Here is a 15,904-nt window from a genome sequence, read left to right on the forward strand (position 1 = left end):
ATTTTACATATATATATATGATTATAATATTCTATCAAACTTTCTGTAGAATCCTAATATAATTTAATATTAATTTCATCCTAAATCCATAGGTATTGCAAAGAAAAATACTCAATCTTGTACTATCGGTGTTACTCAAATTAAAAAAAAAAACACAAAAAACTTAACCACTTTGGAAGGTTACTTACTTTCTTCCTCAAAATGATAAGACCTGGTTTATCACGAGATTTATAAAATGTATTTAGCTCCATGTCTTTATATTAACTCTTTCCTATGCCTAGAATGTCTTCCCTCCTCACATCCACTTCTTAGAATACTTTGTTTCTTTCAAAACTCATCTCATCATATTCTACCTGAAGCCTTTTGTGATTCCTGCCCTATTGCCTTCACTCCCTTATATTCACTTGCCTTATATTTGCTTTCTTTGCATTCTATATGTGCTTGGGTATGTGTTGGCTTCCCCCAATAAAATGCAAGTTCCTTAAAGCCAGGGATTCTCATTTTGTCTTTGTATACCCAAAACTTAGCACAGTGCTTGAAACATCCATTGGTAGGTGGTTAATAAATGCTTGTGATTGATGCTTGTTGATTGATAGATTTGACAGTTAGACATAGAAAGGATCCCTGCTTATACAATGCAGTACCAAACAAGGATAACTGAGAAGAATAGACCCAAGGAAAATTAATGGATTCTTAATTAATGAGACAAAGTACTCTAGACTGTATTAGAACTCTAATAAAGGGAAGAAAGGTACAGTGATTCAGTATAAAACTACAAAGTATTATCAGCTAAAAATTCAGTGGTTTAAAAAAATTTATGTGGTATGTGTATACATATATATACATATATAAATGCATGTACACACATACACATGTGTGTATTGTTTCTGTAATGTGTACGTGTATATGTATCTATATCTCTATATATGCTTTTTCACTTAAAGTCTTCTCTTATACTTCATCATGATGTAGAAATGACTCTAAGTTATCAAAGATTATGCCAGACAAGTATAAGTTCTTTCAGCCGTTCAAGGTAGAACAACTTTAAGTATCAACCAATGATGGCATATCTGACTAAGGACCAACCCAGCTAACAGTGGTGTGCTTAATATGTGCCAACACAGTGAAAGTCTGATATCTGATACAGAAATGTAAGTTGAATAAAATGAAAAAGAGAAAACTTATGCAATATTAATATTATGAATGGCAGGGGAGTTATATCAAAGTATCTAAAAATCTAACTTCTCTACAAATTTATTCACATACATGTATATACAGTGTATGTGTATATATGTATATACACGTGTAAATATTTTTGCAATACATATTATACTGCCTTTGTTGAGTATTGCAAAGTCTAGCACTCAGTTTTTCTCTCTGTTGATTTATTAACATACTGCAAATATGTAAAATAGGCTCAAGTGTAATGAAAACATTTTAGTAATTTATGTCTACATGGGAAGCTGTTCTCTCTTTAAAATTCAAAACCAATAAGTAATGTCAAGAACAATTCATATAAAAGTTGCCATTTTTTTAGGGATATAGATAGTTTGAACTTATTGTGGTTCTTTTTAGCCTTAGATCCATTATCCCCTCTCCTAAATAGAACTAAGTGACTTCTAAATCAAAAAAGAGTTGAAGAAAAGCATCTTATGTACATTAAGGGCATCAAATTAAGTGGCTACACTGAAGAAAGTAAACAGCTCTGTCATCTCATGGAGTCTTTCTCTAATGATAACAGAATGTCATTTGGACTTAGTAAGTGTAAAATTCTTAACATACACCAAGGGAAAATAGAGACTGAAGGCTATGAGTTTGAATCTGGAAGTTACATTGAACAAATGGATGAAGGTGATAACCTACATATACCTGTGTCTCTTCCAAGGAAGAAACGTAAAAGATATAAAAGATTGAAGGCTGTGGCTGAATATAGTAAAAGATTGGCATCTTGAAATAAAATCTGAATGGAAGAAAATGTTCAATACCTATGTAGTAGCAGTCTTAATACACATTTTAAGAAATGTTAAACAGACCACAGCAGATTTGGAAGGTATCTTTTAAAAACAAAACCTGTACTATATCAGTGGAACATAAGACAGCTATAGAGGTATTAACACAGAAAGAAGAGAATTGATGTGTTCTTAGAGCAAGAATACATGAACAGACATTGTAATGCTGTAGAAATATGTTTGTAGCAAGCAGACATTGATTTATTGAGCAGTAACAAAGAATGATAATGGGTACGTGCCATCAGATTTGTCAAATATAACCGTAGTTACATTTCAATGGAGCCTATGAAATGGCAAGATTCAAGAATAGAATGCCTTCTGGGACTGACTTGCACATTAATTTGGCCATCGTTGTGTCAGCAACTATTGAACAAATGCCTTGGCCTTCAGGATTTGTTAGTGGAACTCAGTAAGTATAATTCTTCCATTTAAGTATAATTCTTCCAGTAAAATGGAGAGCCACTGAATTTTACCATCTGCCCTGCCAATGTGCCCTAAGGACCACTGGATATTAGGTACTACTATGATACCTTTCCATATCTCTGGGCCTCACAGTCTGTCCTCCTCTAATATGTGTTATTTCTACAATTAGAGTATGAGCTCCATGAGAGCAGGAACTGCCTTGATCTTCTATTTGTGTCCCTAGGACAGCGCTTGGCATGTAGTAAATGTTTAATAAATGCTTTTTCATTCATTCACAGAAACTTTAAGATTTTTAAATAGATGTCACTATAACAAATGTTCATGCTACAAGGAATAAGAGCTTTCAAGTATAGAAATCTTGCACTGGAGTTAAGAATCATGGAACAGGATTGATACATATCCTTTTGCTTTCTATTTCTAGCAGTGTACCAAGGATGTTATCAGTGAACCTACTTTTATTCAACTATAAAAAGCAGTTACTTTATCTTCATCTTCCTGTGCATTAAATACAAAAGAATAAATGTAAAATAATATCTCAGAGCCATTCTAGTGAACCATATCAGACAAGACAATGATAATGAATATATTCATAATCATAACTAACATTTATATGACTATTTAAAATTAACAAAACACTTGCATACATTATGTCATAATAACCCTGTAAAGTAGGTACACTATATGGCTCTGCAAATTTTAAAGTGCCTTATGAATGCTAGCTATTATTAATATAGTTATTCCATTTAACAGATGAGGAAACTGCAGTTGAGAAATATTAAGTGATCTGTCCATTGTTACACAATGTCAATGCGATTTGAACTTATGTCTTTCTAACTCCAAATGCAATACTCTGTCTACTATATAAACCATTACCTCAGGTTAAGGCCTCATCATCTTAATTGCCACTGTGTCTGAAGTCACTCCCTACTCCAATCCATCCTCAACACAGCTGCCAAAGTGGTTTTCCTCAATTTGACCATTTCATTCCTCTACTCAATAAACTGCAGTGACTCTCTGCTGCCTCTAGCATGAATTATAAAATCCTGTTTGCCTTTTGAAAAAGCTCCTTTACAGTCTGTAATCAGCATTTCTAGTCAATATTCTTCCTTCCCATACTCTGTGGTCTGGCTGAACTGGCTTTCATGTTTCTCACATAAGACCCACATAAATCTTCTGTCTCCTTGCCTGTGCACTGGCTGTCCTCAGCACCTGGAATGTATTCTGTCTTCTGCTCTACCTTGTAAAATCACTTATTTCAAAACTCAGCTCAAGTTCCACTCTACAAGAAGCCTTTTTTTATATCCCTAGCAACTAGTTCTGAACTTCTCCCTAATCTACTTTGTATTTATTTTGTATTTACTTTGTATATACTTATATAGATACAAATTGTCTTCATAGAATATAAACTCATTGAGGGCAGAGACTGTTCCATTTTGTCTTGTTTCTGTGGTCTAGCACAGTGCCTGGCACAAAGCAAGTGCTTAATAAATACTTGTTAATTTATTGGCTGCATGACTGAACTCTGCTGACGTAGCCTTCAAGAAGCCAGCATTACCTCCATGCTATAAACCACACACAGTAAGTCTCTGGATTAAGACTTTAAAAATCAAACAATACGCACGTAGACATATGTGCACGCACGCGCATACACACACTCACATTTTCTCTCTCTCTCTTTTTACATATAAGCAAAATGGAGTTTTCAGTAGTGAGAATGGAACAGATGTAGAAGCAAAAATGACAGGATTTATGGATTGTTTAAGTATGTCGAGTAAAGAGTCAAGGCCTGGCATTATCTCAGTCCTTCTACCCCATCCAATTATCACTTCAGCTTTCTTTCACTAACAGATTTCTTAAAAATGTAATGAGACAGGGCAGCTAGGTGGCACAGTGGATAAAGTGCTGGCCCTTGAGTCAGGAGTAGACCTGATCTCAAATGTGGCCTCAGACACTAGCTTTGTGACCCTGGGCAAGTCGCTTAGGAAAAGACAATGTTATCAGACCTAATGCATCATATTCCTTATTTATTCGCGGAGCCTACTTTCCCTTAGAATTTAAGGCAGCTGGGTGGCACAGGGCCTAGAGTTAGGAAGAACTGAATTAAAAACTGGCCTCAGACCCTGGGCAAGTCACTTAGCCTCTGTTTGCCTCACTTTCTTCATCTGTAAATTGAGGATAATAATAGCAACTATCTCCAAGGGTTATTGTGAGAGTCAAATAAGATAATAATTGTAAAGTGTTTAACACAGTGCCTAGCACATAACAAGTGCTGTAAATGTTAGCTATGAATTATTATCTAGTTTCTGTTTTCGCTGCACTACTGAAATTTTTCACTCAAAAATCATCAATTCTGTCATCAGTTTATATAACTTCCACGTTGTCCTCCTTGATTTTTTTGCAAGAATTTTTTACACTTATGGGCTACTCATTCCTTGTGACCAAATTCTTTCTTTCCTTCATTTGCCAGTACTTTTTTCTTGTTCCTACTATACCCCTCTAACTATTGTTTCTCTGGCTCTTTGAGTGACCTTTCCCAGCTCCTTAAATGTAAATGTTCCCCATGATTCCTTCTCTGTTCACTTCCACCTTTGGTAATTTCATTCATTCCCATAGCTTCAGCTGTCACTTTCTGAAAGTGATTCTCAAATCTGTATCTCCAGCCTGACCTTTTTTCTCATCCTCCATACCTTGATTGCCTTCATCTGTATATCCTTCTGGTAACTCATTTTTACCATATCTAAACTTAAACTTATTAACTTTTCCCCAAAATAATGCCACTTCTAACTTCACTGTTTGTCAGTAGTGCCACCATTTACCCAGTCAATCTTATTTGCAATCTTAGTGTTATGTGTCGTGTACAGGGAGCTAGTTTGGATAGAATACAGTGTATGATAGCTGTATCCCCTCAGTGATATCCACTATCTACTTCCTCCTATTTCCCCAGGGCATTGAGCTTCCGCAAAAAAAGTTATAAAATCACACTTTAACCTACATAAGGCTACATAAGACCTTAGCTATACCTTATCTGCTGCTCAAGGCCATTCTGTACTTTTATACTGTATGTATAGTCCTTCTTTGCTATATTAATTCCCCAACTCATTCTTCAAGCAAACTATTCCAGACTTTTCCCTTTTCTCAAGCCTCCTAGTTTCTCTAGACTTCGACTCCCCAAAAAGAAACAAATGACCTAGCTTACTACTAAACTGAGAAGATTGATGCGTCCAGCAGGAGTTTCTTTAGGTTTCCCATTCTGTTCCTTAAAACTTTGTTAGCTATTGTTGTTTTCCTCCTGAGGAATATGACAGTTCTTTTCCTTACCAAGGCTAATATCTCTCTTTTTTTTTAGGCAATTGGGGTTAAGTGACTTGCCCAGGGTCACACAGCTAATAAGTGTCAAGTGTTTAGTCTGAGTCCGGATTTGAACTCAGGTCCTCCTGACTTCCGGGCCGGTGCTCTATCCACTGCACCACCTAGCTGCCCCTCGGATATCTTCTTTTTTTTTCTTTATCCCATTCCCACCTCCCACATAACTTTACCCCCAGCAATCAGTCTTCTGTTCACTCTGTCTTGTACATCTTCAGTCACTTTTTCACCACTGGCTCCTTCTAAAATAACTAAGTACTATCAGATATCCCCAATCCTCTGAAATCTCTCCTTGAACTTTCTGTCACATCTAGGTGTCTACCTAGCTTTCTTTTCCTATTCATGGCTAGACTTATAAAAAGTAGTTTATACCTTATAGTTTCATTTCCTTAACTCCTATAGCCTTCCATTCTCACTGTTCTGCTAAAGCTACTTTCAGAGCTTACCAGTTACATGCGTAGAGCTAAGTCCAATGGTCCTTCCTCAGCCTTCATTACCATTGACCGTTATATAATATTTGATGCTACTGACCACCCCTTCTTCCTGGATAATCTCTCCTTCCTTGACTTTCTACAATGAATCTCTTAATTTTCCTTTAACTGATCTTTTACTGCCTCCTATGTTGGCTTTTTTCTTCTCTGTGCCTGGATTGCCTGGATTCCCTCTTAAAATGAGAATCCCCAGGGTTCCAAGTTCTTTTTATTTTTTCCCCTTAGCCTCAGTAACTTCCATGACTTCAACTTTTAACTCCGCAGATAAGAATCCTATGTATCTGTATATCTGGCCCTGACCTCTCAAAATGCAGACTCTTTTTTCCAACTGCCTACATGATAGCTCCATCTTGAAGACTCTCCATAATTTCATATCCAGCATATCAATAACTCACTTTTTTATCTTTCTACCAAAATCTTTTCAACTTTCTATATATTTTTCAGATATGTGTGTGTATATATATATATATATATATATATATGTTTCATTACCATTACTTAATCTGTGTTTAAATTCTTTGTCTTATCTCCAAGTCTTCCTTTTCTCTCACCTTTTCCATATAAGTGATTACTACCAATTCTACTTCATCAATGCTGTTCTTATCTATTTTCTGTGTTCTCTTTTATTACACTAGTACAAGCTCTCATTGCAGCCTGCTCATTTCACTGCTAGATTAATCTTCTTTTCTGTAAATCTGTCATATCACTCCTTTGCCCAAAGTTCTTGAGTAATTCTTGCTGTCTTCCAAATAAAATTCAATATCTTACTGACATTCTAGCTGCTACATATGGTACCACCCTGCCATTCCAGCTTTATCTCATAACATATCTCGTATATATTCTAGGCTTCAATAAAACTGCATTCACTATTCCCCTTTCCCACTTTCCGGTTCTTATATCTTTGCTTGTGTTGTCCCTGTTCCTGGATTGTAATCTCTCCTTCCACCTCCAGCTATTGAAATTGAGCCGGTCCTTGAAAGCCCAGTCATATGTCACCTTTTTCATGAAACCCTCTTGCCATAAGGTAATAATCGCAGCCTCTCTTATTTTGTATTGTTTTGTATTATGGGTTTTTTTGCATAGTGTCAGTATTCCCTTATTATATGGCAAGCTCCATGAAGGAAGTGATCTTACAATTTGTTATTCCCACAGAGCCCAAGAGAGTGATCTGTACATTATGGCAGTTATAATGTATTGGATCAAATTGTTGAACTGACAAACAACTTGGTTGTTCAAGTAATTCTTATTTTGTTCTCTTTTCCCTTTTAGTGGTGATGAGTTCCTCAATTTCCTGCTGAAATTAAGCAAACAGTGTGGTCATTTAACTAAAGCAGTGCAGAACATAATTAACCAGTTACCAGTAAATTCTCATAAGGTAATCAGCAAAATATACCATTAAATGAAAATAACTGGTCAACTGTATTTAAAGTAACTTAATTATAAATGAAAAAACAGTGATTTGGTGAAATTATATAAATCCCCATAATTATATGAAATACATGCTCAATAATCTGCTAAAATTTTCTGTTTTGTTTCCTGCTAACCAACCTAAAACACGCATATGTTCCAACTTTTAAAAAGATAATTACCTGGACTAAATTTTGAACAAGTGATTAATGAATGAGTAAAACTACTTTTTTCCTGATTGATAATTCAGTTGTTTAAAACATAAAGTCCAAGTGGAAGTTGAAACAAGATATTGTGTTTAGTGTTACAATCTTTCGTGAGAAATTTTGGAAAAAAACTATATTTGGAAATGATCACAATTTTAAAATAGGAAACCATTTAGTGGAAGCCTATGACAATGGATACCTTATAGTTTGTCTGCTCATTAGGTTCATCAATTTTTGTGTATGGTTTAAAATGTCAGGGCTTCTCTAGAATATTTCTATATCATTTGTGACTCTAGTATGAGAAACTTAGTTTTTGTTTATGTTTTCATAGGGTGATTTGATGAAAATGTGCATCTACACATAGATGTGCTTTATATACCCATATGTAATACAAACCTAGTAAATATAAAGGCTATTTTAATTCTGTATTTAAAAGTTAATTTATTTTTCTGTACTTTGATTAAGTTTCATTGTCACTGTTCATTATGAACAAAACAAATGTCTTTGTGACCCTGGACTAGTCACCTAACCTCTCAGTGTTCTAGACCAATAATGTCAAACTCAAATATGTTTTATTCCTAAATGCCACATATCAACTTAGAAAACCAGAAATTAACATTATCTGTGTTTTGTTGTATTTTTTTATTTTGTAAAACATTTTCCAATTACATTTTAATCTGATTCAAATAGCAGTGTTTTGCGGAGTTTGACACTAGACAGCTCTCTAAGTTACACAGAAGGTACTGGCCAGTATTGATAGAATCTTCATCTGGGAATTCCCTATATCAGTAAAATCACAGGTCTAGTTCTTACCCTTACACCTATAATATGTGTTGTTTACTTTAAGAAATGTATTTATATGTATATAGTTGGCAGCAGTTGTTTTCCATTCTCTAAAACATACATTTTGGCCATCTTAACAGATAGTACTAGAATGGGGATCCTCCCAAAGGTTTACATCAGTTTGTGAAAATTTGGTTTGTAATGTTGAAGATCTGGGTGAAGAAGTCTGTAAACTAAAAGACTTAATTCAGAAGGTATGTATTTACATTGTAAAATGACAAATTAGATTGTCTTGAGTACAAGTATATGAGTTTTTTGCTTTAAGAAGAATGGATAGGGGGCAGGTTGGTGGCACAGTAGATAGAGTTCCGGCCTTGGAGTCAGAAGGACCTGAGTTCAAATCCAGCCTCAGACACATGACAGTTACTAGCTTTGTGACTCTGGGCAAGTCACTTAACCCCAATTTCCTCATCAAAAAGCAAAAAAAAAAATGGATATATGAAATTTAGTTTATTGGAAAAGAGCAAATTGAGTAAATGATAATCTGTATCGTTAAAGGATTTTCCCTTAGTTCATTACTAGGATAAACTCTCAATTTTTTAGTGATTATTATATAAATTTGATATACATAAACATTTTAGGAGCACATTTGTTTTATAAAGTAAAATATACCTGTATTTTATGTAGTTTAGATAAAAATAGTCTAAGATAATCTTTAATATAATTTTCAAAAAGTTTCTTGCCCTAAAATATTTACTAGTCCACAGCAACTCCAAACCATTTTACTTTATCATTTCCTAGTTTGCAGTCGAACCAAATCAGTCAGTCAGAAAGCATTTATTAAGTGGTTACTATGTGCCAGGCACTGTGCTAAGCACTGGGGATACAGAATTAAGCAGAAAGACAGTCTGCATTGAAGGGTCTTCCATTCTATTGGAGGAATTCAACCCATAAAAGGAAGCTATAAAGGAGAGGTTAGAAACAAGAGGCATAGTGGAGAAAGTCTGGAGTGGATCCTAGAAAGGAATAAGTCCTGGGCACCTTCTTAAATGCAGTATTTGAGAGGATCCAGCCAGTCAGAGGGAAAGGCTGCTGGATGAAGATACTTCTAATGTGTGAATTTCAGAGCTGGAGTAAGCATTCAGGATGAAGATGTTTCTGGTGCGTGGTCAAGAAACTCCAAAGTACAACTTAGGGAGAAAGATAGTGATGCATAGTAGTATCTCACTGCGTATATCATCTCATTCATGTGGTTACTTCCTCTATTAGTGAAGATTTAAATCCATTCACACCATCTCATTTTTTGTGACTCTTGCTCTTGTCCTCCTATAATTCTCTACTGTCCACCCACTATTTAAGGAAACTTTGTCTAGATGTTCTGATATTCCATGAATAACAAAGGCATATAGAGGCTTTGGTTCACCTCATTTTCTAGTCATAGATCTGTCTGAGGGGCATCCTTTATTCCACTTACTTCCATTTACCCCCAACTCCTCAACAGTAATGTTTCAGCCTTCTCATCCCCACCATTTACCTCTAGTTTGCCCTTTGGGTGATCCTAACCATGAATTCATCTGAGATTGGTCTTCCATGACTGCCATACAGCATCACAGGAAGAATTTTGATGTTATGGGCCTTTGTTTCAAGGAGCAGCTTGAGGTCACTAAAAGCACTGTATGGTTTTCCAAACACTACGCAGCTCTTTTCCTTCTTCGTATTCAATTCTGGGACTAGTTCATAACCCCAGTGTTGGTATAAGATAAATGTACTGATGGACTATGAGTTGTGTATTTGTTTACCCATCATAGTTTAGAAAATAGTCATTCATGCACTTGTTTTTTGCTATATAATTATGTCAGATTTTTTTGAGTGATAAATAATCTCATTTAGAAGGCTCTGCAGTTTTCTGGGGCTTGATCTCTTCATTACAATGTCCTCTAAAAACTGGAGCATCTCTTAGAGCTCATCATCTAGAACCCTCTTTTACTTGGACTCTGAATTGTGTATCATTTGTGGAAGTGGGCAGACATTTGTGGGAGAATCTGTCTATTTATATACCATGTTTGGTAAACAGGTGGTTATCAAATTTACCTCTGTTGTTACTTCTTTCAAGGAATTTTATATTTAACGTTAGAGCTATTCTCAAACAATTGACATAAAAATGAAGTGAATACATGATTCTATTGTGTTTATTCATTAACCATGAAAAGGGATTTAGTTTAGTAGAGCAAAATGCCACTTTATCAAGATTACTTAAAAGAAGTAACAACATATAACATGTTTGATAGACATTTTGTTTTTGGTAGAGTGGCATTTTGCTCTACCAAATCAAATACATTTTTATAGTCAACAAATAATGAGCACAATAGAATCATATATTCACTTCGCCTTTATATCAAGTATGTGAGTGTAAAGTTATATTCTGCTTTGGAATATTGTTTGGAAAAGCCTGCCCATTCTCTTCTCACACCATCATCAATTGGTCCTCTGAACCCTCCTATATATTACAGAGATGGGGAATTAGGCCTATGGGTTAATAGTTACTGATATTTTCTTGGTCACTCTTTATTGGTATTTAGAAGGTAGTGTTTATTTTGGGATTTTTTAAGCTTCTTTCCTGTATCTGGAGAATTGATCTTATAATCTTATTTGGAGCACCTCTACCACAGATCTCTTCTTATACATTTGTTAATCTAGCTATCCATCTTATCTGGTTTTCCACTAATGCCGTGTCTCCTTCCTCATACTTGAAATCTAAGCCTGTTATGTTGAGTTCAAATATAATGGAGCCATTGTATTGCGAGTAAAGAGTTTGTTATAAAAATCTTCACAGATATTTTTAATTTTTCATCAGTTTCTTGCCCTTCTAATTTCATTCTTAAATGCATTCAAGTTGATTCTGCTATTTGAGTCTCTTAACAATTTCCTATAAACTTGTTTTTCCTTTGACTGTTTCTGTTTTATGAGATGACTCTACTCATTGTCTTCCACCATCCTTCATAAGATTTTACAAACAAGTTTATATTCTACACCAGTGTTACCCATGGCTTCCATCTTTCTCCTGGCAAGAAAGTCACATTGAAATACGTTCTAATCTCTTTTGATATCCTTGCTGGAGCAATTGCTTTATATCATTTAAATTTCTTTGGGAAATGATAATATCTGTTGATTTTTATTTTTTTTAAATAGGTTAGGTTGGAGTTGTCTGAATTGAATTCCATATCCACTTATTTTTAATTATTTTTCTAATTTTATGTTAACATTGCTGTTTGCATATAACAAGGTCAGAATCGGACTGTGTACAGACAGATGATGTGAAAATTAGTCCCATGTCTGTAACCAGGTGTTTCTTGTGTATTGGAATACAATTATTTTATTTTGGGGGAGGTATTATTTGATGTTCATCATGCACAGTGCCTACTTTATTTATGAAGACAGTATTCATGAATAGAGGTGAGAGGCTACTGTATAGCCTCTGTGAACTTCTAGCCTCCCATTTCTGTCTCCTGAACCATATTTTCCAACATAATTTTCACTATCATTCCGTATGCTCACTTTTGCATTGACGTCACCAAGCATTAAAGTATGCACCAGTTTAATTTAGATTGTCATATATAGTATATAGAGAGAGTTTCTCTACCTCCTCATCACCTACAAACTTTTTGCTATAAGTTCTCTTCATGATGATTTGGGGTGACGAAGTTTGTCTATTCATATTCATCTTGGGCACTGCAGAATAATACAACTATCTGTCCCATGAAATGATGCTTCTTACTGCCTTTAGAAATATCAAACCAATTCCACTGACTCTTTACTTTCGTCTTTGGAGGATCATGAACTATTTTCCAGTTAGTTCTAACTACCTCTTGTTTTCATTTATAGCAGTAATCTTAATAACGGCTAGCATTATAGAGCATTTTAAGGTCTACAAAGGATTTTAAATATGTTAACTCACTTTATCTTCACAAAAACAAGGAGAACTAGATGGTATTATTAGCAAGTATCTAAACATTGATGTGATTGAGGTCCTCCTTTTTCACTGGACAAATATTTCACATTTATAGTACCAGCAGTCAATGTCTATTAAAAGTTCAGAAATCATGATTTGTAGAACTCAGTTGTCTGCTTCCCTGTCACTTTGTTATCTTCATAGGAGAAGTAGAAGAGGTTTTACATAAGACTAGAGGCTACTTTGTATTTTTCTCTTAATTTCTAAAATTATACTTTAATTTCATGGATTCCTTTGGCCAAAGAATCATCACTATGTGGCCAGCCTACTGGTAATGAGCTTCCCTAAACTTAGCTAACCCTATCCCTCAAATTAAATATTAATCTGCTCTCAAGACCATACTAAAAGCTAGCACTTCACTGACAATAGATTTTGAAAACTAAAGTTTATCTCAATACTTCGAAAAGATTTGGGAGTAGGATTCCAGAGGCATGGTTAGTAATAACTTCTCCATATAAGTAAATGCCAATAAATTTTGTGCAAAACAACCCTTCCCCCAAAAAAAGAAAAAACACAAAAGACTAGTAGATCCATATGCTACAAATTCCATACAAAAACTTTACTTTCCTAAGAGGAGGAGTCAGGGAACATCTTAAGAAAGGAAATATCTTCCAGTTATTCATGGACAGAGCTTAAGCTTGATGTCACCATAATCTAAATTTATAGAACCAGACAAGCCACTTCAGGTACAGAGAAGCAAAGGAGAATACTTTCTGGAGTTGCATTTATTTTAAAGCTGTATTTGTCAAACTTAGGTCTAAAAAAATTTAGAGTGATTGATAGAACCTGTTCATGTAAACCACTAAACACCTGATTACTGATGTCACTCTTGAATTGTGAACTATATATGGATCATAGAACTAAAGCTGTAAGGGGCCTCAGAGACCATATATGTATGTAACCACCATCTTTTGATTCTTAAATCGCTTTAAGTTCATATACTCCATACTTCCTTGTCTGTAACATTGGCTTCCAGTAATGGCCATGACAAAATCAAAATTATAGAGCTCCTAATATATTTGACAGTAGACCCTCCAAATGAAAGATGATTTTTTCCCCCCTTGGAGGATTTTGACACTTTGGAGTGAGGAGAATGTGATTACTAGATGGAAAACATTTTGAACCATTACTTAAGGAACTAAGGTTCCAAAATACAGCAATTATAATATAATCAGGGATTTTGATATTCATTTTTTAAAATTCTTAGTCAGAAATTTTCTGTTTCCCTGGTTTGGTCAGAGTCCTATTTTTTTTCATAAAGTCTGATTTTAATACATTTATGTCCATGAAATAAGCAAATACTTTGTGGATCTGTATGATACCATGGGGGGCAAAAACATTTAAAGTAATTTATAGAGCCAATATCTTGGGTCATTGCCTAGAAGCATATCTGTGCTTTTCTCAAAACAAGTGGTCATGAGATTTTGATTTGGGGGAGTGTCAAGGCTACAAGATTTGGGGACTCAGCCACTATTCCTTTTATAGTGCAAAAGATACTAATAATGACTAGCGAGTACTTACTTTTTTTCAGGAAGGTATGAGTTATCAGAGATAAGTGTACGGAGGACAAAGAAAGAGGGTAGGGGAGAGGTCAAGGCTAGACGTTAACACCACATCACTCACTTTCAAACCAACACAATGACAGGCTCTTGTCAGAAAGGGTCAGTTTAAGTAATTGGTTAGTAAAAGGAATGACCATCCCAGGATTCGGTAAATGGAGCATCAGTGTCAAAAAGGAATCTGTTACTGAATGAAGCCATGTGGAAGTTAAGCTAAAGAATATAGTATTAATGAGATTGGCATTGAAGTCCTTTATTCAACTGTAACTTAAAATTAATTTTGCAGACTCCTTTCCTTAAATATTTACATTGTAGGTTTTAGAAGTAGTTATTTCTGCTAAGTTGAAAGTATTTATAGCACCAGTCCAGCACAAGATGTTTCCAGCAAATATCACTCTATAAAAGTGCCTGGACATTTTTTATCTTTTAAAGATCTTTAATTTTATATTTTGTGTGTTAATGTGGGATCCTCAACATGGAATTTGTTTGAAGGGGTCTGTCAAAGTTGGACAAAATAAGTTTTTTCCAAAGAGGTGTTAAAGCAGCCATTAAAATTTTTTAATTAAAAACAGGGTTTAAATATCTAATTTCAATAACTCTTGGATAAATTTCAGAGTACAGATTTTCTGTAGGAATATTTTATAATCGTATATTGTTCTGTATATCATTGATACTTAAAGGGAAGATGATATAGTGTCTATCAGTCAGCATTCCTATTAGGTAACTTGTTTCAAGCCTCACATCAGTTTTCTAACCAATTTCAAATGAAACTTTTGATACATTTATATATGAAATTATTTATTTCTAATATAATGTTCATGCATTTTTTCATAATGGGATATTATCAAAAGTCATTTAGAATGTTTTAAAAGGCATTTATCTTCATTGAAAGTCTTCCTTGATTAAGAATAGCAGAGCTTTAATCTATTACTATAATGCCACTTTAAGTCACATATGAAGTAAAAAACAACAGCACCCTTTGAGGAAGCCTTTGGGTTAGATGAGCTGTACTCACCCTTGAGGTTTTCAATATCAAATGTCTTCTTTTAGAAATTATTATATTTTAGTTCACTAATTTCTATTTCTTTTCTCATATCAAATATTAGTTGCAAAATGACCAGAAAAATGATCCCTGTCGTGTACTGCCTAGAGAAACATATTCTGCCTGGAATACCAGATTTTTGAAGAGGGCAGCATTTACAGTATGCGGATTTGGGTTTCTCCTTTTCATTTGCAAGCTAACTTTCCAGAAAAGCTAATGTTAGTTCTTATTTTGAGCAATGTGTATAGTCTTGCCTTTGGAAGAGAGTTGAGAACTATCATTTATGTTGTTTTATACTCTCACTTTATAGAAGCATTTCAGAAACAAAGTCGCTCATGTTTCTTCACAGATTTTTCTCTGTCAGATTTCTAAATTTAATTTGTTAATTTTGATAAAGATGTAAACAACAGTAATGCTATGATTTTAAAAAATTCATTTGAATATCGTATATGACTATTGATCACCTCGAAATAAAGTTTTACCTAGTTTGTCTTTGATCTGCCATATTAATGTGTGTGTTTTGCGCAGGAATGAAAAACTGTGCCCATGTGGAATACATTTTTTCCCTGTAATTTGGAAAATATTCTCTAAGGTGTTTATGTTGATATGTCT

The 15,904-nt window shown here is 34.5% G+C and overlaps 1 protein-coding gene across 1 annotated transcript in view; it reads left to right on the forward strand.

Moving 5' to 3' along the window:
* ASZ1 (ankyrin repeat, SAM and basic leucine zipper domain containing 1) overlaps window positions 1-15,643 on the forward strand; it is a 103,959-nt gene extending 88,316 nt beyond the window's left edge. The window contains exons 11-13 of the mRNA XM_020976049.2: window positions 7,556-7,661; window positions 8,823-8,936; window positions 15,357-15,643. Of these exons, the coding sequence (XP_020831708.1) occupies window positions 7,556-7,661; window positions 8,823-8,936; window positions 15,357-15,509 (373 nt within the window). The 3' untranslated portion in view covers window positions 15,510-15,643. The remainder of the gene's footprint in view (window positions 1-7,555; window positions 7,662-8,822; window positions 8,937-15,356) is intronic.
* Window positions 15,644-15,904: the final 261 nt, after the last annotated feature.

Source organism: Phascolarctos cinereus, unplaced genomic scaffold (assembly GCF_003287225.1).
Source record: "Phascolarctos cinereus isolate Bilbo 61053 unplaced genomic scaffold, phaCin_HiC Scaffold_1;HRSCAF=81, whole genome shotgun sequence".
In the NCBI taxonomy this organism is placed as follows: Eukaryota; Metazoa; Chordata; class Mammalia; order Diprotodontia; family Phascolarctidae; genus Phascolarctos; species Phascolarctos cinereus.